This window comes from Dasypus novemcinctus, chromosome X (assembly GCF_030445035.2).
Source record: "Dasypus novemcinctus isolate mDasNov1 chromosome X, mDasNov1.1.hap2, whole genome shotgun sequence".
Lineage (NCBI taxonomy): Eukaryota > Metazoa > Chordata > Mammalia > Cingulata > Dasypodidae > Dasypus > Dasypus novemcinctus.
The window spans coordinates 113639931-113663088 of NC_080704.1; the positions used below are offsets into that span (position 1 = coordinate 113639931).

At 35.7% G+C, this 23158-nt stretch overlaps 1 protein-coding gene across 2 annotated transcripts in view; it reads left to right on the forward strand.

Moving 5' to 3' along the window:
- TBC1D8B (TBC1 domain family member 8B) overlaps positions 1 to 23158 on the forward strand; it is an 83853-nt gene that overhangs the window by 11396 nt on the left and 49299 nt on the right. For both annotated transcript variants that reach the window (XM_004454544.5, XM_004454545.5), the window contains exons 2-7: positions 7967 to 8077; positions 10902 to 11020; positions 11529 to 11754; positions 12929 to 13169; positions 15801 to 16008; positions 16669 to 16836. In XM_004454544.5, coding sequence (XP_004454601.1) covers positions 7967 to 8077; positions 10902 to 11020; positions 11529 to 11754; positions 12929 to 13169; positions 15801 to 16008; positions 16669 to 16836 — 1073 coding nt within the window. The remainder of the gene's footprint in view (positions 1 to 7966; positions 8078 to 10901; positions 11021 to 11528; positions 11755 to 12928; positions 13170 to 15800; positions 16009 to 16668; positions 16837 to 23158) is intronic.

Consider the following 23158-nt stretch of genomic DNA (forward strand, 5'->3'; position numbering starts at 1 on the left):
CCACTCAACTGGGAGAGAATGGCCTCTTCAACAAATGGTACTTGGAGAACTGGATATCCATATGCAAAAGAATGAGAGAGGAACAACATCTCACACCTTACACAAAAATCAATTGAAGATGGATCACAGATCTAAATATAAAAGCCAAGATTATAAAAGACCTTGGAAGACAGTGTAGGGAAACATCTCCAGGACCTTGTAATAGAAAATGGATTCGTGAACTTCACACCCAAAGCACAAGCAGTGAAAGAAAAAATAGATAAATGGGACCTCCTGAAAATTAAAACCTTTTTCAACTCAAAGGAGTTTGTCACAAAAGTGAAAAGACAGTCTACTCAGTGGGAAAAGATATTTGGTAACCATGTATCTGATAGGAGACTAATATCCAGCATATATAAAGAAATCCTATATCTTGAAAATAAAAAGACTTTAATAAATGGGCAAGAGATCTGAATAGCTACTTCCCCAAAGAAGAAATACAAATAGCTAAGAAGCACATGAAAAAATGGTCAACATCCTAGCTATAAGGGAAATGCAAATCAAAACTACAATGAGATGCTATCTTACACCCATTAGACTGGTGGCTATTTAAAAAACAGAGGACTACAAGTGTTGGAGAGGATGTGGAGGAATGGGAATCCTCATCCACTGCAGATGGGAATGTAGAAGGTTCTAGCCATTGTGGAGGACAGTTTGGCGGTTCCTCAAAAAACTAGCTGTAGATTTGCCCCATCACCCAGCAATCCACTGCTGGATATATATCCAGAAGAACTGAAAACAAGGATACGAACCGATATATACACACCAATGTTCATTGTGGAGTTATGCACCGTTGCAAAGATGGAATCAACCCAAATGCCCATCAGTAGATGAGTGGATAAACAAAACGTGGTATAAACATACAATGGAATACTACTCAGCTGTAAGAAGGAATACAGTACTAAAACACAGGATAGCATGGATGAATCTTGAGGACCTTATGTTGAGTGAAGCAATCCAGGCATTGAGGGACAAATACTGAATGACCTCTCTGATATTAATTAAGCTAATTGAGCCATCTCAGAGAGCTAGAGTTGGAAGATAAGCTCACAGAAATATAGGGGGAGAGGAAGGTTGTGAGCCAATGCCCACATGGGCGAAATCTATAAAAAGTGGAGGTAAGTAGTTGAGCAGTGAAGGGATGTAATGGGGGTATAGGGATACTCTTGGGTTGGGCTGTGCAGGCTTGACAGGGGTTAAGGTTGGGATGAGGGGTCGGTTGGTTCCATAGAACTGGGTAGAGGGTTGAGGGGGGAACAGGTGAACACGGGAAAGTGGCGGGTAAATGGATGAAACTATTATGTTGAGAAAACTCTTTAGACAGTATAGTAAGGAAGGGTTGCTGTATTGGGGTGTGGGAGGGGGGACATTTGGCACATGGGGTAGGCTTCTAGGGAATGTGTGAGTGCTCATCTTATTGTAGTGTGTTATATCAGTGGGTGGGGACCCATACAACAAGCAGGAATGTTTTGTACTCCATCCTGGGGAGGCCTGATACTCTCAGAGAGGAGGCTATTTCCTGAGAGCTTGGGTGGCTCCTAATGGGGGAAGACAGACTAGTGTGTCAAGCCTTCTGTATTGTTGCAAGTATGTGTGAATCTTGTCCTTCAGGCAGTGAAGCTTCAGGGGTCAATGTGGGCCCCGAGGCAGGGGGAGAAAGAAATAGAATAGATGGAAGATGGGGCATTTGGGGGACAATGGAAGTGTTCTGCATGATTGTGCAAGGATGGATGCAGGCCATGTTAAATTTCACCAAAAATTTATAAAAGTGTACTGTCTAAAATGTAAACTGTGGGAAGCAGGCTTGGTCCTGTGGTTAGGGCGTCTGTCTGCCACATGGGAGGTCCGCGGTTCATACCCCAGGCCTCCTTGACCCGTGTGCAGCTGGCCCATGTGCCCTGCTGATGCGCGCAAGGAGTGCTGTGCCACGCAGGGGTGTCCCCTGCGTAGTGGAGCCCCGTGCACAAGGAGTGCGCCCTGTAAGGAGAGCTGCCCAGCACGAAAGAAAGTGCAGCCTGCCTAAGAATGGTGCGGCCCACACAGAGAGCTGACACAACAAGATGACGCAACAAAAAGAAACACAGATTCCCAGTGCCGCTGACAACAGAAATGGACAAAGAAGAAGACACAGCAAATAGACACACAGAACAGACAACTGGGCCGGGGGTGGGGAGGGGAGAGAAATAAATAAATAAATAAATCTTTTAAAAAAATAAAATGTAAACTGTAATGTGAACTACTGACCATGGTCAGTAGTTGTGTTTCAATATTTGTACCTCAGCTGTTGTGAATATAACATATACCTGTAAAAACATTATTATTGGGGAAGGGGGAAAAGGAGGAGGATGTTGGGTATATGGGTGTCCCCAGTATTCTGTATGTGACTTTACTGTGACCTAAAACTTCTTTGAAGACATAATGAAAAAAAAGAAAGGTAAGATACTGAGGAAGAAATTGAAAAGATTATCTTGCCACTGTACATAGAGGACAGCACCTATTACAATGGTGAAAGGCAAAACATCAAAAAAAATTTTTATAATGTTTTTCATTTTTTAATACCCCAATTTTTTTTACTTTAATTTTTCTTAATTATTATGTATTCTATTTCTAATGTTTAAACCAATCATTACTATTTCATTTTCCTATTAATTGAATTTGACAGTATGGTAAGCTTCATTTTTTAAGAACTTTTGGATCACAATGGGACTAAACTATGGCAGAGGAGCAGCACTGATGTGGTGTGTCATTGATGGGGGGTGCATGGGAGGGAGTTTGCCTGGGCATGCATATAAGGTATATAGATATGTTTGTATGTTTGTTGGGTATTGACACAGTGGTCTCTACACGACAACTGAGGGAGTGCTGGGTTCCCATCCTGGGGAGCTCTGCTGCATCCCCCCATTGAACAGTAACAATCCCCCAAGTGTAAGGGCAATGACCAGTGAGGAAGGATGGATGGTCCAGTGATGGGCCCTTGATACTGATGACTATGCTTATGGGCCTGCGGAGCTTGGATTTTGACTTGACCTAGTGTTGCAGAGTGCCTAAGTTACCTCCTGAGAGCCTCCATGTTGGTCAGATGTGGCCACAATCTAAGCCAAACTCAGTGTATAAATGAATTATCTTCCCCCAGTGTGGGACATGACTCCCAGGTATGAGCCTCCCTGGCGCCGAGGGATTACTACCAAACACTGGCTGGTGATGCAACTAGAAAAAGACCTTGAATAAAAGGGGAATATGGTAAAGAATGAATTTATATGACTAAAAGACTTCAAAATGAGTTGAGATTTCATTGGAGGGGTTGCACTTATGCACATCTCAGCAGGGTCTTGGAGACAGCCAAAGTTGATATAGCCCCAGGTTATCATACTCCTGAAGGTTACAGAGACAGCCAGATCCTACAGTCATGGTGGATGGCCCTGGAGTTAGATGCCTTGCCAGTGGGCCCTACTTTGAGCTCCTGGGTTTGAGGGAGTTGGACTCAGATGTGAGTTCTCTACACATGCCTCTTCTGTCCCTTATATTGGACCTGTGGTTGACTCTGGGGTTGGTGAATGCACAGGAAACTTGAATCTCTGGGTTGTCCATGTGCCGTCTGGGTCCTCAGCCTCAGCGGTGTAGCAGCACCTACTCTCTGGTTCATTGGACTTACCCAGGTTAGTTGATAGGGAGGTGGGGATGGACAACCACCACACCTAGGAACCGAGAAAGCTTACAGCTATGGGCACAAGAATCCCACCCACCATCCATGTGGAGTTGAAGCCCCCTCTCAATTGAGAGGTGGAGTGAGCATCACCACCCCAGGATCCTCAGGATGGAGGAATAAAATATAGATTAGAGTGGACTTAGTGGTATTCTACTATAGAATTTTTGTGACTTCTAGCAATGGAAGAAATTATATCATTGATGTCGAGACAGTGGCCACGGAAGCTCCTGAACACAGGGAGAGGGAAAAGAAGGTGTGATATGGGGGCATTTTTGAGACTTGGAATTGTCCTGAATGATATTGCAGGGACAGATGCAGGACATTATATATCCTGCCATAATCCATTGAATGGACTGGGAGAGAGTGTAAACTACTATGTAAACTAGTATCCATGCTGTGTAGCAGTGCTCTAAAATGTATTCATCAAATGCAATGAATGCACCACACTAATCAAAGAAGTTGTTGATATGGGAAAAATGGGGGTGTGGGGAGTGGGGTATATGGGTACCTCCTATAATTTTCATGTAACATTTTGTGTGATCTATGTATATTTTAAAAATAAATAAAATATATATTATTATAAAAAGGATGAAGGGGAGAGTCAAGGTGAGGCATAATGGAAGCCAGGAACTGAGGTGGCACAAGTGATAGGGAGCCTCTCTCCCTATCAGAGGTCCCCAGATCGAATCCCCGTGAATCGTAGAGAAAAACGAGAAGAGAAGACAAAAAAGAAACACAGAAGATCACACAGCAAATAGACACAGAGAGAAAAAAAAAGTATTGTGTATAAATTATGGCAGTGAATTTACTTAAGAAGGTGGATGTTATTTGCATGGCATGATGCTACCAAAACCCTGTAGACCTTCCAACGTCTAGAACATTAGTACCTTACTCAGATATAGTCATTCAAAGGATTCTTTGAATTTCTTGATATTTTTCAACTTCTTATTCTATAATGCAGCTGACATCTCTTCTCTTCCTGATTTAGGATAGCTATAGAATTTCCCATGCGTAGGCTGCTTCCTGACCTTGGATGTTCAGGCTGTCATATAATAAACTTTTGTATATATGGAAAGGGAACCCAAAGTCACCTGCTTGTAATTTTCTTGTACTTTTAGAACAGGCATTGTCAGTAATTCCTGAATGACTTGCACAAATTTGTTGATGATTATTGCTTAATGAGCCAGAAGAGCTCCCTAAGAGACTAAAAATGTACTCTGTCACTAGCTTCCAATTCCAGTTGCATGGTTTTATACTAACTACCTGATTTTTAATGCATTAAAAAACCAGAACAATTTCTTTTCTGCATAGTGTAAAATACCTATAACCTTGCACATATTTCTGCTGCCAAAAGTGATCTTGCCAGTGACTTTTCACCAGTTTGTCCTCAGCCTAATAAACTTTTGGCAGACAACTAATTGATATTATGTCACTCAAGAATAATAACTATGGCCTTCCTTTTCCTCTCTGCCTTCTCATATGCCCACACTCCCACTGTTATATTTAAGCTGAGCAAACTTTTCTGTATTTCTTTGTTCTTCCTCATATCTTCCTCCCATTCTTCTAATATTACTTTTTTTTTAGTGTATATAAATAAGAAAATAGTATTTGAGATAGTTTTATTTACAAAGTGGTAAAGTTGAAATAAATGGTTTCTTTTTGAAACCCTATTTTAGAATTTAAATTCTTGAAAGGTAAAGATTGTTTTAATGGTCTTCTGCTTAATACTTTTATGTGAAGTTATAATTCCTTTGTTTTGACACTTTTGTCAAGTATATGTATATATATGTATATGTAAACTTCTGCATATGTTTTATCTCCCACTTTTCATTCTTTATCTTTGACCTCTTAGACAAGTCTTCATTTTCTCACAGTTACTACTTCACTTCATGCTGAACTTGTTGAAAGTATTATTTTTCCTTTTTTCCCTAAACCCTCTAGTAATTACCTCATTTTTAATTAAACTGTAATCATTTCCTCTGTCCTCCCTCTTCATTCTCATTCTCTTTTCCTCAGTACCTCCACTTTCATAATACTTATCTGGGTCTGCTAAATTCTAATTCTAAAACAAAATCTTCTATTCATACCCTAACATTTTTTCATATCAGATAGCTTCTTTCCTCTATAATCTGCACTTGTTGCCTCGCTAAAATATTCTTTATACTTTACTCCCACCATCAAATACAACAATTGATATTTTGCTGTATTTGTGACCACTCTTTTTACTTTTTATCTATTCCTACATCCGTTCTCCCACACTTAACCTTCCAGCTAAGCCAACTTTTTCTTTTTTTCTTGGTTCTTTCTCCTACTCTTCTATTTTTTCTCCCTCTATGCTTGTAATAACTTCCTTACATCTACTAGCCTACCTATATTCTAATTCAGAGCTTGCTTGAAATGTTAACTCCTTTTAAGTGGATAAAGATAGGAAAAGAGCCAAAAGTCTGATTTGTAATTAATATAAATCTTTTCTCAAAAACCTATATACTAAACTAAAGTGCCTTATAAAGCAAAACCAACACTCAACAAATTAAAGATACCAGAAAAGGAGAGTAGAATTATACATTTCAGCTTTCTTATTAAAATAGTTAAGTCAGCAAATTAAACTCCTATTGTGCCCAGCAATGTGTTTAAAGTTAAGGGTACGGGAGCAGGTGTAGTTCAGTGGTTCATCGCCTGCTTGCTATGTACAAAGCCTTGGGAACAGTCTCTGGTACCTCCTAAAAAAAGAAATGATAAATAAAGTTAACGATACAAACCCAGCAGTAGAGACATGGATATTGTCCTCAGAGAGCTAACAGTCTAGATGAAGAGACAAGATTAATATACGTGATGTACTTAGAAAATAGATGCAATAACTAGCAAATAGTCTGTGCTAGGTTTTATAGTATAGATTTTAAATGCTATAGATATGCAGAGAAAAGAGAAAACTTGGGGCTGCCAGTAAGGATTTCATGGAAGAAGTGGTTCTTGAAGAAAATGTGGAATTTGGCTTAACCAGACTGAGCTGGAATACTTGGATCAGCATTTCTAGGTAGAGTGAGAGAATATTAAAGATCCTAAGTCAGAAATTAGCTGGTTGTTTAAGAAAACAGCAATCATTGTTTTAGGGAGTACTAGGAAATATAATCAGGCAATTAAAGTGGAACTAATTGATAAGTAGCCTTGAATTCTAAATTGAGGTATTAAGAATTGATTGTTTAGAAGAAAATCCCTTTACCTAAGCATTATAGTTAATCAAGATTTTATCTTGTTTAAATATCTATTTTTTCTTACAATAATATATACTAGCATTTATTGAATGCTTATTGTGTGCAAGGGATTGTTCTTAAGTGCTTTACATGCAATAATAGCTTACTTAATTTTTACAATAACCTTCTATGGTAGTTTCTGTTATAACCCCATTATTTTGCAAATGAAGACAGAAAGTGTAAGAGATTTAACTAGCTTAAGTTGGTACCTCAAGAAGAAACATTAAGTTGGTACCTCAGAATTCAAACCCAGACAGTCTCTGGTACTAGAGTCCACATCTTATCTACCGTATACATGACCTTATAAAGCAGGTATATAAGTGCTGCAAATATATTGTGAGATTGGGGCAGTTGAACCTGACTTATGTTAATTGAAAGATAATTTTCTCAAGAAATGTCTCACTATTCACATAGCCATGCTGTAATCTCTTCATCAGGAATTTATTTTCTTGAAGAAAAATCTCCATAAGAACTCTTTGGGCTAAAAAATCTTTTAAATAAATTTATTAATTCAATTTCATATAAGGTCATTTTGATTTTTTTTTAAAGATTTATTTATTTAATTAATTTCTCCCCCTCCCCTGGTTGTCTGTTCTTGGTGTCTATTTGCTGCGTCTTGTTTCTTTGTCCACTTCTGTTGTCCTCAGCGGCATGGGAAGTGTGGGCGGTGCCATTCCTGGGCAGGCTGCACTTTCTTTTCACGCTGGGCGGCTTTCCTCACGGGCGCACTCCTTGCGCATGGGACTCCCCCACGCGGGGGACACCCCTGTGTGGCACGGCACTCCTTGCGCGCATCAGCACTGCGCATGGGCCAGTTCCACACAGGTCAAGGAGGCCCGGGGTTTGAACCGTGGACCTCCCATATGGTAGACGGACGCCCTAACCACTGGGCCAAAGTCCGTTTCCCGGTCATTTTGATTTTTATTTCTCTCTTGTGCAATTCTTATTTCTACAATCTCTTTTACAACAGGGCTTCTGGTTGGGACTCTTGATTCAGTCTTAGACTCTACTGCTAAAGTAGCTCCATTTCGTATCCTTCACCAGACACCAGATTCTCAAGTTTACTGGTCTATTGCATGTGGTGAGTATGATTTTAGAAACATATAATTCAACATTAAATAAGGGTACTAAGAAATTGAATGTTTAAACTTACTTATATTCCTTCGTTGTTTTGAGATTTAGAAACAAGTTGTATGTGTAATTCCACTTTAAGAGAATGGCAAGACATCTAATTATTTAAGGAGGGTTACCGATTATTAGTGCTGGATGTGAGGGTCCTGAAGCTTGTGTTCCAGCAGTGCTGATTCTGGGAAGATTTTGGTCGGTGCTACCACTATATGACTGTTTTTTTAACTTCTACTGCTGAGAAGATGGGAACTTCCCTTTGAAATATGTTGTTTTATCTCTAATATCAGATAACTCATGAGGAAAATCAGATAACTCATATGAGGAAAATTTGGGCTCATATGATCACAAAACGTAAAGGTTCCTTAAGGAAGTATAAGCTTGAAAGGGTGAACCTATTTTAGTCACGCACCTCCTTTCTCAAAAAATTGCATTGTATCCTTGAAATATACAGGAGTTTTGCAGGTAATTCTAAGTAATAATATTTATTCATGCTGAGGTGGTTCAGATGTGACCACATATATATAGTGGATAGAAAAGGAATTAGGATAATTCTTCCTAACAAAGCAGCACAACATTTAAGAAAAAACAGTGACCATTTGTTACTTCTTTTATGATGCCATTATGATGGTGGTGCTATTACAATCCCAGATTTCTGGCCTTTTTAGTGTCAAAGGACTGCCTTTTCCTTTCTTTCTCTCCTCCCCCTTTCTTCTAAACTAGGTATAATTAAGTATGTATTAAAAAGAAACAAAAACCCATGAATTTCTGGAAAGTTCATATGTGTGAACATTAGGCATACAATTAAATTTTTTTAATTTTTAAAAATTTTTTATTATTATCTTTTTTTAAAAGTACATGGATCACAAAAATGTTACATTAAAAAATAGAAGAGGTTCCCATATACCCCACTCCCCACCCACCCCCCATTCCTCACTTTGACAACTTCTTTCATTAGTGTGGTACATTCATTGCATTTAATGAGTACATTTTGGAGCATTGCTACACACTATGGATTATAGCTTATGTTGTAGTTTACACTCTCTCCCAATCCATTCAGTGGATTATGGCATGATATATAATGTCCTGCACCTGTCCCTGCAATATCATTGAGGACAACTCTAAGTCCTGAAAATGCCCTGATATCACACCTCTTTTTCCCTCTCTCTACTTTCAGCAACTCCTGTGGCCACTGTCTCCACATCAGTGATATAATTTTTTCTATTGCTAGAGTCACAATATTTCTCTAGTAGAACACCAGTAAGTCCACTCTAATCCATATTTTATTCCTCCATCCTGAAGACACTGGGATGGCGATGAGGAAGAAATGGAAGAGATTGCCTTGCCACGGTACATACAGGGCAACACCTATTCCAGTGATGAAAAGCAAAATGTCAAAAAAGTTTTTCATATGATATTTTTCATTTTTTAATACCACAATTTTTTTACTTTATCTTAGTTTTTCTAAATTATTGTATATTCTATTTCTAATATTTAAACCTGTCATTACCATTTCATTTTCCTATTAATTGAATTTGGCAATATATTAGACTTCAATTAATTTTTAAAATATCTCACTTGTTTGAAATTCCTTCTAAATTTCCTTTAGTGTTGCTGGTGGGTCTTTTCTAGCTCTTTTAAAGTGAATGCCATTTAAACTAAATGAAAACACATTACATTTGCTGACATCACTGGGCTTGTGTACCTCAACTCTAAATCTGGTTGACAGAATCTATTTAGAGAAAAACATCCTTTCTACTTTTTTAAAAAGATGATTATATAATTTGCTTCCCAAAATTAACATAATAAGGAAATATAGTACCTAACCTACTATTGAAGTTTTTTTTTATAAAGGAACAAAATAAAGGACTTAAAACTTCTCAATGGCTCTTATTTGTGGTTTATTAAAGAATTTTGTTATATTTGGCATTGTGGCTCTAGTAACATGAATAAAAGTCTAATTGAATTGTAGGGACTGAGCAATTTTGCAGCGTCAGTAATTTTTTAAATATGTCAGTATCTGTACATTATAAAACATACTAAGAAATCAAGCTATTTCTTTTGAGTGAAATTTGTATAATCCACAGTGCTTTGAAGATCTTAAAGGTATGTGAGTGGTAGGGGATATGGAAATACTGTTCTTCAAGACAAAACAACGCAGAGCTAATTAATATTTAATCTGACTCTCAACAAGCCACCTAACACTGATTCAGCACATCACGTGTATTTAACCTTGTGAAAGGTTTTCTGACTTCCTTCATCAAATTTCTGTAATTTTACTAGGCCTGTTAATGGATGGAGTGACTCTGAGCAAGGCTTCACACCTTCTAAAATAAGTAGAGTAACCATAGTTGAAATCCACATTTAACCAGTGTGCATAAGATTGTCATGTGCATAGAGTTTTCATTCCCACAGATTATAGTCAGTTAGTAGTGTATTATTGGAAGACCAAGGATTGAATTATTTATATGTATTTTCTGGTGCTCTGTATACTCTTTTAAAAGATACCGGTTTTATAGGCACTAGTTACTGGCATCTTGTTTTCAGAATTTGTATCCTTTCTCATGAGCTGTATATACATTTCTCCCATTTGATTAAATGTTTTATTCTTTCTACTTATAGTGAAAAATATTGTTGATGTGCATTTATTCTTTATGACCATCTTTTTTGAAAATCAGTAAATATCATTTTGTTTCTTCTTAAACTCAGCTTGTAAGTATCAAAACAGTTTTGTTCTGGAGATTTTCTCAAGTCTATTACTGTCTTGAATTATTAATCAGGAGCCAACAGAGAAGAAATAACCAAGCATTGGGATTGGTTGGAACAAAACATCATGAAGACCTTAACTGTGTTTGATTCAAATGAAGATATTACTAATTTTGTACAAGGAAAGATAAGAGTAAGTGACATGGATATATTTGTAGATGGACTGCTAAAATTTTTGACCCTTTTATGTGAGGAACAGAGGTTGCATGGAAGATCATACTGGCACCTTTCAAGTTTAGTGTCAGAATTAGTGCTAAAGAAAATTGTAAATTCAGTGCTTTATCTTTAGTGCCCTTGTTAGTGCTTTTAAAAATATTTTCACTTCATTGTCTCTTAAGTTTGGAGTTTGCATAAACTCTTTATTCATACACAATAATATATTTAGCAGTTTTTTGTATTTGTGGTAGCTCCTTGTCAGGGATTAGAAAAAACCTAATTACAAAACTGAAGGAGATCTACTGACATCTGTCCTAAGAAAAGTATGTATGTGCACACATAAATATATATCATACATGTACCTCTACAGATACATACAGTTGTATTCAATCAACTATTTAAAATTTAATATGTGATTTAATTTTAAATTAAATTTTTGCTGGTAGGTGATGATGAATTTTCAGAAAATGTTTTGTCTCCTTTAGGGATTGATTGCTGAAGAGGGAAAACACTCTTTTGCAAAAGAAGATGATCCGGAGAAGTTTCGAGAAGCCCTTTTAAAATTTGAAAAATGTTTTGGTTTACCAGAGCAGGAGAAATTAGTGACCTATTACTCATGCAGTTACTGGAAAGGACGGGTTCCCTGTCAGGGTTGGCTCTATCTTAGCACCAACTTTCTGAGTTTCTATTCTTTTTTATTGGGATCAGAAAGTAAGTGGTCTCCATTGCTTACCAAAGCTTTTAACTTGCTGACTGACCTATCAATACTTTGGTGGTGTTAGGTTGTCTGTGGTAGTGTTAGGTTGTATATAAAGTACATTGAATTTGATTGATATTAAAGATAATTAAACTGTACATTAAAAAGTTCACTTCATCTAAAGAAGAACCCTTTTAAAACTGGCTGCTTAACATAGGATCCATTAGAGTTGTGAATAGACACAAACACCTTGCAACTTGTGAAAAGTGAATAAACATTAAATGATGACGATAATGTGTACAACTACTTTCCATTGCTTGTTCTAAACTACTTGCTTGAGTCCTTATTTTAAACATTCAGTATAAATGTAGTAGCCATACTACCTAATGACCCACATCTAACATTGCAGCCACAAAGAATCAAACTGTACCATTTATAGCATATATCCAAAAGCTTTTACATCAGTAGTTATTGAAAATATTTACTATTTTCTGTAATGATGTATAGAAACAAATTTAAGTATCAAATCAGAATAGTTTTTTAAAATATCTTTAAAATTATTTCTTTTCTATAATTACCAGTTATGTTCATGGTTATGCTTCAAATTTTTAGCTAGTCTTGAACTCCAAAGTATTTTAACTGGTGAAAACATTTATCCAGATAGTTAACTATGGTTGCAAAAGACCTGAGTAAGGGAAGCGGATTTGGCTCAATGGATAGAGTGTCTGCCTACCACCTGGGAGATCCAGGGTTCAAACCCAGAGCCTCCTGACCCGTGTGATGAGCTGGCCCACGAGCAGTGCTGATGCATGCAAGGAGTGCTTTGCTATGCAGGGGTGTCTCTGTGTAGGGGAGCCGCACACACAAGGAGTGCACCCTGTAAGGAGAGCCGCCCAGTGCAAAAAAAGTGCAGCCTGCCCAGGAGTGGCACCACACACACGGAGAGCTGACGCAGCCAGATGACACAACAAAAAGAGACACAGATTCGCGGTGCTGCTGACAATATAAGCAAACACAGAAGAACACACAGCAAATGGACACAGAGAGCAGACAACTGGGGTGGGGGGAGGGTGGGGAAGGGGGGAGAAATAAATAAAAAATAAATCTTAAAAAAAACAAGACCTGATTAATAAACATTAGTTAATATTGAAAATTTTAATCATAGCTGTTTATAACTCTTATTTGCAGTAAAACTCGTTATCTCCTGGGATGCAGTCTCAAAACTTGAAAAGACTTCAAATGTCATACTGACAGAGAGTATTCATGTGTGTTCCCAAGGGGAAAGTCACTACTTTTCAATGTTTTTGCACATTAACCAAACATACCTTCTTATGGAACAGCTGGCAACCTATGCTATAAGGAGACTTTTTGATAAGGAAACTTTTGATAATGACCCAATCCTTGATGATCCTCTGCAAATCACCAAAAGGTATTCAAAGCTCAATTAATGCTTACTCTTAAAAGTATAGTTTGACCGTAAAAATGATAGCATTGATTAGCTTTAAAAGTTAAGTCTTCTATGTTATATGATAGTTTTTATTTCTAGTTGATCACTGATGTGTGTTTTTGTGTGTATTTATTCATATGCATTTCACTAATAGTATCCCCCGTGTCTGTGAAATTTAATCCTAAGAAATAATAGAAGTTAGGTTTGAAAATTTTTTCTTGAGTTTCAGTTAAGATTTGCCGTGGAGTGCTTTTAGAAATGGAGGAGGGATTTTTGTGTGTGTTTAATTCTAATTTTCTCTATGAGTAGTCTACAAAGTTTTAGGTATGAAATAGTCAAGTGTATTGTTTATTTTTAAAAATAATTTATAGGCAGCATCATGGTTGTATTTTTTATGAAGAGGCAAATTAGTGGAATCTGTGTTTTAAAATGAGAGTAATCCCTGGATAAGCTGTTATCTCTTAGAACCTTAGTTTCCTCCTCTGCCATATCTACTTCAGAGAGCACTTGTGAAGAATGTGTAATAAAATGTGTGCAGCAGTGCTCCAAAATGTATTCACAATGCAATGAATGTGCCACAATGATGAAAGAGGTTGTTGATGTGGGAGGAGTGGGGTGAGGGGGTGTAGGGGTTATGTGGGAACCTGTTATATTTTTTGAATATAACATTTTAAAAAATAAAGAGATCGTAAAAAAATAAAAAGATGTGTGGAAGCACTTTGCAAAATATAAAACACAAGATAAATGTTAATGATTATTAGTGCCTACATCAGAAATATCTTTCTGATAGCTGTTTACCATTATATCTGGTTTGCTCTAACTGACCGAGCCCTTTTAACTGCTTAACACTCAGAACAGTTGACTGAAATGAGCATGCCAAAGGGGAGGGGGAGAAGAAAGGATGCAGAAATAGCTAGTGAAGGCAGCTTCTGGAAAGGAGGATGACAGTATAGGATGTATGGAAAGTGTAGGAGGAATCTAAGCCACCACTCTCTGCATAGATTAGAACAAGTGACCTGGAGGGTTGTGTGTTACCACATAGTCTTAATTGGATACAATTCCTCCTCTTGGCTATATGAACCATTCTTAAAACCCATATACAAAAGGATACTTTTGTGATCCTCTACCTGCTTTTCCAGAAATTAGGTTAGTGTGAGGTGGATTTTTTATACTTTATTACCAAAAATATGTTGAGTATATATTATTTATAAATAGATCTCGATATGGATCCTGCTTGTGTTGTATTCTAGTTCAGCATATGTTTTCATAGTTTATTTCATGATTGGCCATGATAAATAAATTGTTAGAGCCCTCCTTAGCCTTTTTATTTCTCTTTATAAATCCTCTAAGAAGCTTATCTATCAAATAAGTTATTTATTACCAAGTCTGTATTTAAATGTGATATAGTAAATCCATTTTTATCTATGTGCATTTTTAAGAGAGCCTATTGAAAATTATATATATCTAAATCCTTTTTTTCTAGTAAGTTAAGAAGAACTTATTGAGACTTGGTCTTCAAATGATTTTTCCTCTAAAATGAAATATCTTAATTGCTTCTGCTTATTGATTTTTCAAGTATGTATTACTTCCATAATTCAAGCAATATAGAAGCATAATAACGATGGCTAAGTTTAGTATATATACATTCAGGCTTTTTAATGCATGAATTAAAAAATATTTATAAAGAATGAATGGGACAAACATCACATAGTCTTCTATAATCTGCTTTTTACCCCCTTACAATTATACATCATGGAAATCTGTCCATTCATATACCTATAACTAGACTACACCATTTTAAACAATAGTGAAATAACCCATCAGATTACAATTTAAGTGAGGTAAAAAATTAACATGATTTTCTGTTCATATTTATTATAATTATTTTGAAAGCATGATAAGGTACAACATCAAATATAAGAGGGAAGAAGGATGAATTTAGTTTGAACCTTGTTAGATTTGAGTTAGAACTTACATAATCTACTTACTACCCCAGATGGCATTGCTGCTTAGCACATGTTTAGTGCCCCTAAAATAATTGTACTATTAAGCAATTGCTTTTTATTTGTAAATTCATACATTGTCAGTAAGTTATCTGTATTTATCGTCTAGCCTGTGCCCAACACTGTGCAAACAGTGTTATCATGTCTCTACTCTGGAATTTTTTTTGACATTCATGTAAATTTTTGCTTCATTTAATTTTCATGTGTGGACTTCTCTTCCCCTCTAAATTTTGGTGCCATAAATTATCATAATTTTATTTTGTTTGAACTAGGTAGCTTTCATGATTTTCTGATAACTAAATTTGAAAATTATCTGCCAAGATTAGTTCATATTTACTTATTATGACTATATAATAGCCTTCCAGCAAATCATACCCTAACAGATGGTTTTAAAGTCTATGTCTTTTCGAATTTCTGCCTAATAAGATTGCCAAGAATAGCAAGCAAAATGAGGTTGTTAAGAATCAGTCCATTTGTAGCACTTTATAATTTCTTGAGGAACATAGGATTTAATATGTAATATATCTGCTTTATAATGCATTTAGATTATCAATATAGTTATGTGTATACTTTAGAATTCATCATTTGAGCACTTTGTTTTTTCTTACAGAGGTCTGGAAAATCGAGCACACAGTGAGCAATTTAATGCATTTTTCAGGCTGCCCAAAGAAGAGACTTTGAAAGAAGTACATGAATGTTTCTTATGGGTGCCATTCAGCCACTTAAATACTCATGGAAAAATGTGCATTTCAGAAAACTATATCTGCTTTGCTAGTCAAGATGGCAATCTTTGTAGTGTTATCATTCCATTACGAGAGGTAATGTACATTTGGTTATATATATATCAGTTTTTAGGTTGAAAAGGTTATCATTCACAGTGTAAAATGTCCTTTAATTCTGTAATTTACTATAATCTCAGTAATTAATATATTTTTAGTAATATTAAAGCAATTATTTTTTTTATTTCAGTGTTGTTCCTCAGGATATGAGTATGAGCTTCTGAGATGTTCTCAGTTACTGTTAGTGGAGACTTAACAGCTCTTATTGAAAGTGAAAATAGAAAAAAATTAAAATTTAAAAACAAAATAAGGGGTTAGACTGTCTCAAAATCGAACATGATCACTCAAGCTTCTTTGACATGAATACAAAACTTAGAATATCACATTTGATGCACATGGTCAAAAAGAAGAGAACTAATAGCTTTTGTTTAAGTCAGAAGTAAATAAACAATATTTTATTACTGAATTTTTACATTTGTATTATCATTTTTAGAATCTATGTGTTAGTGAAACCTTTTCCTTGAGAAGTGAAATAACGTGCTGAGATGACTTATATCAGTGATACAAAGTCTACTTTTTTAAACATCATACCACATACCAAAACTTTTAGCCACAAAACAGTAGGCCTAACACATTTTGCCTAATGGTGTCAGCAATAAGGGAAAACATGAGATTTCTTTATATGTTCCCCCCTTACAGGTCTTAGCTATAGATAAGACAAATGATTCCAGCAAGTCGGTCATCATTAGCATCAAAGGAAAAACAGCTTTCCGTTTCAGTGAAGTTAAAGAATTTGAGCAACTGGTGGCAAAACTCAGGCTTAAGTGCGGGGCATCTTCAACGGAATATCATGATATTAGCACAGAGGTAATTATTTAACAATTAAGTCATTTTTAAAAAAAGGCTTATGGTTAGTGTGGCCCATTCAGAAGGAATTCATAGTATCTTTCCTATTCATTTCTATGTTTATTTTTTTTAAAGACTGAAACTAAAGAAATTAAATTCTCTTAAGTCACATCATTAAAACAGAAGTGAGATTAAAGATTTATCCTTTATAAGAAACGCCATGAGTTAAAAATTATTATAGGGGAGCGGATGTAGCTCAAGTGATTGAGTGCCTGCTTCCCATGTACAAGGTCCCAGGTTTGGTACCCAGTACCTCCTAAAAACAAAGAAAAAAATTATTATAACTTGATCTTTCCTTACTATATTTGCTGTTTATTATATATACCTACCTTGTACTTTAACATAATATGGATTTTAACCACTTGAACTATATTTGAGAATTCAGCAAGACTTTGAAAAAGCATTTTCCTGTCATTGCTGCAGAGTGACAGCACTTTTAAAACAGTCTATATATCTTTTAATTAATACCTAGAAGATCAACTTTATTTATATAACCTGGCCCAAAGCAAAATAGTGGCATATTTATTTACCTAGCCAAAGGGGTGCTGATGCAAAATACCAGAAAAGGGTAGTTTTTATAAAGGGTATTAATTTGGGGTAGAAACTTACAGTTACCAGGCCATAAAGCATAAGTTACTTCCCTAACTAAAGTATTTTGCCACGTGTTGGAGCAAGATGGCTGCTGATATCTACCAGGATCAGGCTTCCTGGGTTCCTCTCTTCCCAGAACTTACCTGTCTCAGGGCTCAGCTGCTCTTTTATCTCCACATGGCCAGCTGTAGACTGTTAGGCAAATGGCTTTTTTCTCTTCCCCGGGGCCTTCTCTTTCCATACAACCAAGCTCCTCTCTGTACTTACTTCCCAGGGCTCCAGCTCAAGACTCTAACCTCCCTTCTCTGCAGTGGGGTTTCTCTGTGAGAACCTGCCCACCAAGGGGGTGGGGATGCAATGTCCTATTGACATGGCCCAATAAAAGCCTTAATCATTATTTAATCAAAGTAAAACCTCTGAATCCAATACACTCTAATATGTCCAGAGGAAAAGACCAGTTTACAAACATAAGCCAATATTTATTTTTGGAATTCATCAATAATATAAAACTACTACATCTAGTAAAACTTTAGAGAGGGCAAATACTCTTCGCGAAGGATGGTTAAGAGAGCCCAAGTCTGATGTTTAGTTTGTCTTTCATGGATATGTAAAGAGTTTCATTTTTAAAAAATTGCTTTTTCAATGGTTAGGAACCCCATTTTTTAAAAACAGATAAATAAAAATGATCAAATTGTAATTATTTATATTTTAAAAATTCAAAATAAAAATAAACATTGGCTTTACTATTTTATTTGGAGTATAGACCCTTTTACCTCTCTTTTCAGAGTAGAAAATGAAAATATGCAAAGTTACTTATAATGTACTATTGGTAAGATTAATTTTCCCTTTAATAATAAATCACAATGCAAACATGTAATTAAAAATATTTGGGGAGGGGATGTGGCTCAAGCGGTTGAGCGCCTGCTTCCCAAATGGTTCAATCCTTAGTACCTCCTAAAAACAAACAACAAACAAACAAAAAAACCAACTCAGGGGAGCTGATGTGACTCAGTAGTTGAACACTGGCTTCCCACATAGGATGTCCCAGCTTCAATCTTTGTCTCCAGTACATAAAATCAGTACCTAAAATATATACATATATATCATCTCAGTTCCAGGCACAGAACCTTTACATTGGCCATCAAAATTTTTCTTTCCCCAACTTTTTTATAGCCCATTCTTTTCTAATATGTACCCAGAATATTCAGTCTTGGGAGTTTCTCTCCCAGTGCTCCCACATTTGTGCCTTTATCACTGTTTTTCTGCCCTATTCAGTTTCAGGTTCAGTCTCTGTTAGGTTCACTATTCTGCTTATCTTTCCTTCTCCTTTAAATTATGTGACCCTCCAAAACTTGGAGAGCTGGAATTCTCCCTTGAAAACACTCATATGCTTCTAATAGTTGGGTATGCTCAGTTATCAAGAAAGGATTGTTTCAAAATGAGTTTACATCTTTCCTCATGTACCACAGAGCTCTAAAGTTTGCTGGTTTCATTTACCTATTTTTAGAGGTTTTACTAAAGACATGTACAAGATACCAGTCAGTGTTCTGTTTTGCTTGGAAGTATAATGTTTTTTTAATTGTCATAGCATTATATTTTCACATCAAGATTTATATATATATATATATATATATATATATATATATATATATATATTAGAGAAATTGTAAGTTTATAAAAAATCATTCATAAAATAGAAACTCAAAAAGGGTTATTAATAACAGCAAAAGAAAATACAAGCTCATATATACCACCCCATTATTAACACCTTGCATTAGTGAGGTACATAATTTACAATTTATCAAAGAACGTTATTATAATTGCATTATTGACTATAATCCATCATGTACAACAGGGTTTACTGTGTTGTACATCCTATGTTTTTTTTTGCTTTTATTCTAGTAAAATGTACAATCTAAAATTTCACCTTCAGCCACCTTCACATACGTAATTTAGTGCTGTTAAATAGGTTCACAGTTAACAATATTTTGCTACCACCACCACCATCCATTATTAAATGTTTCCATCATCTGAATAGAAACTCTGTACAAGTTAAGCACTAACTCTCCATTCCCTACCCCACTCCAGCCTCTGGTAACATATATTCCAGTTCTGATTATGAATTTGCTTATTCTAATTATTTCATGTCAGTGAGATCATACAATATTTGTCCTTTTGCATCTGGCTTATTTCACTCAAGATTATCTTCAGGGCTCATCCATGTTGTTGCATGTATCAAAATATTCCTTTTTATGGCCAAATCACTAAGATTTTCATCTTTGCAATAGTGAAGACTATTCCTCATTTTAGTAGCATCTGTAACATATCTAATTTAAATGACAGTACATTTTAAAACTTAGTAAGGAGAGAACTTTTAAAGTAAAAGTTCGATTTGATTTCTAAGTAATAGAAATTGTAGGTTATTATAGCCATCACTAGCTCAGTAAAAGAAAGAGAGAAAAATCATTCCATAATTTTACCAAACCCTGCGAATTTTAGAGAAACAATAAGACCTTTTTTATCTAAAATTCAGAGACGTCTAAATCAACAAGTCTAAATATGAAACAGGAAGGACTTCTGGAGTTTTTGTTTTTGTTTTCTGTGAGTACATCAAAGATATGTGATGTAAAGAACAAATACTCCCAGAAGTAATTAGGATCATGCATAAATACCATTTCTGTCCCAATTTTTATATAGGTATCAATTAAAATTCTCTATGTTTTAATAAGTTATGTTGAAACCTGGGTGCATAACACATTTTGGATAAATCTAGCCAGCTGTTTGGAGAACACATTAGTCTTTTATTTTTATTTACACATATAGTCAAGAAATATTACTAGACAGTAATTTTTCAGAACTACTCAATGAGAGAAAATGGGCCATTTTAACTTGGTTGTAAGTGAAATGGTCTAAGAAAGGAAAGCACAACTGAAGATTCATTGCTTCATCACTTTTAAACTGTATTGTAAGTCAATCATAGGAAATATGGAATGACAAGAGATAGAAATGGTGCTTATGTCTTAAATTCATTAGAAGGGCAAATAAAGATCTTCTATAGATTATCAAACATAAACATTTAATTCTTTACTTTTCATAACAAGTGCTATCTTACTGTAGCACTTTGATATGGTTATGAATTCCAAAAACAGATACTGGATTATGTTTATAATCTGATCTGTACCTAGACGTGATTAAGTTATGACTAGGGATTTGATTGGGCCACATCATTAGGGTGTTGAATCCCCACCCCTTTGTGGGTGGGGACTCACAGATAAAAGGCATGGCAAAGGACAGAGTTGAGGTATTTTGATGTTGGAGTTTTGATTTGGAATTTGATGCTGGAATCTTGAGCTGGAGCCCCAGGAAGTAAAGCACACAGAGGAAAGAGAAGCAGGCCCTGGGAAGAGAGGACCTGAGCCAGGAGAAGAACACAGAAGAATCGAGACAGTTCCTTAAACACGGCAGAACCCTGGGGAGAGAGAGACAGAGCTGTTTGCCTGATTGTCTACAGCTGACCTTGTGGAGAAAACAGAGGACCTGAGCTCAAAGAGAAGCAAGATTTGGGAAGAGAGGAACCCAGGAAGCCTGAACCCTGGCAGACGTTGCTAGCCGTCTTGCATCAATACGTGGAAATAGACTTTGTTGAGGGAAATAACTTACACATTATAGCCTGGTATCTGTAAGCGCCTACCCCAGATAAAAACCCTTTGTAAAAGCCAGCAGGCTTCTGGTATTCTGCATCAGCACCCCTTTGGCTGACTAATACACTTACTTTCTAACTTTTTAAATTAGAAGGAATGGGTTCCTTATTCTACATAATAATTAACTTAAAAAACTGGTTTTTGTTTGCCTCAATAAGAATAAGATAATATGTTTCCTATATCTGTAATGTAAATAGGAAAAGATATTTTCACATTGGGGGTAGATTTATTCTAGGCAATAAAAAAGAAAAATAGCATGTGATTTTAAATTGTGGGCTATGAACAGGAGCCTATTTTAAGAGGCTTCTGATATTTTAGGTAAGTATTTGCTTATTTTTGTTTTAATTTCTGGATTTACAGGTCAGCTCTGACCTCCAACCATCATTTATTATGCTGGCTTTGTCAAATATTCTAATTTAAATCTAGTGGTTTGTGGAAAAGTTACACATAAAGTAGATTAATCTTCCTGCGTCTTTCCTTCATCGTTAGAAGCCATAAGCTGAAGTCATTGTCAGGTGATAATGATCAAATGGTTATAAAAATATGTCTCTAACTTATAACAATGATATAAAGATAGTGGTTGCCCGGGGTTCATAAGGGAGAGTAAGGGATGAATAGATGGAACACAAGGCATATTTAGGGCAGTAATATTGTCCTGTATAATACTGCAATGACAGACACATGATATTATGCATTTGTCCAAGCTTATAAAATTGTACAGCACAAAATGTAAACCATAATGTAAACTCTAGATTTTGGTTACTAACAATTTTTATTGGTTCATCAATTTTAATAAATGTACTACACTAATGTAAAATGTTTAATAGAGGAAACTGTGTATGTGTTGGGGAGGGGGATTATGTGGGAATTCCCTATACTTTTGGTGTAATTTTTCTGTAAATGTGAAACTCCTCTAAAAATAAAGTTTATTATTACAACAAATATATCTTTATAGAGTCAAACATTTATGTTGCTTTCTCATTGTGATTAGATTTTGCTTAGCCACGAAATATCTGATGAGTGCCAATAAATGCATATACGCAATTGGTATGACTATGGGATAAAACGTTCCATCCAAAAGAGCCAGAGTAAAAAAATTTCATAAATTTTAAGCATAGTTCCTTAGATAAGCTACTTTATTATACTCCTCAATTAAAATAACTAACTTGCCTTAAGCCACCATCTTTGAAGGTGAGGTATTAATGTGGTTTAATGAGTACTAAATGCTTCAGAGGTAATTATGGATAAGACTGGCGTATTTGCTGTCATGTTTATAAATTTATATTTGGGCTTGCATCATTTAAGGGGTTATTTTTCTTTTCCTTCTTGGTTACTTTCCTGTAGTTCAGATATACTACCAATAGGTAAATTGGTACCTCAGTCATATGGCTTAAACTAAGAAACTATACCTAGCTTGAGATTCAGACTACAGTTATGAATTTTTCAACCTGAATTTGCAAAAACTTAATTCCTCATTCAAACAACTAAATTTAATATACAGTAGTAAGGAGATGATTTGCCAAGACAAGCATTTTAAACAAAGGAACTACTGTAATTTGGGACCTTTCTTACTAATTGTTTCTTTTTCCTTTATCAGCTTCTATCCTGCCCTTATATTCAGGCATTGATTTGAATACTTCTTCCTAACTTTCCCTGAATCCTGTCTTAGATCCTGTCTTTAATTGGGGTTTCAAACTAAAAGCCCACTGGACTGTTCTACCCTAAGTTTCTACTTTTCCTGTACTTCAGTCATGGACATTTTTTAACTTAATAAAAAAATTATTGAATCACATTACAGAAAGTCAAGTGGTAGGGAAAGCTTAAAGGTTTTTTAATCGAGTAACTTAACAATGGCTTCCAAGATCACATGTCTTCCATCTATATGCTTTGACCTTGACGACTTCTGGAGGTTGACTCCTTTTGTAATTCCTCTTGGTGGTAGAATGGCTTCCTTTACTGGAAATCTTTATTTCTTCATGTGACTTGGATCT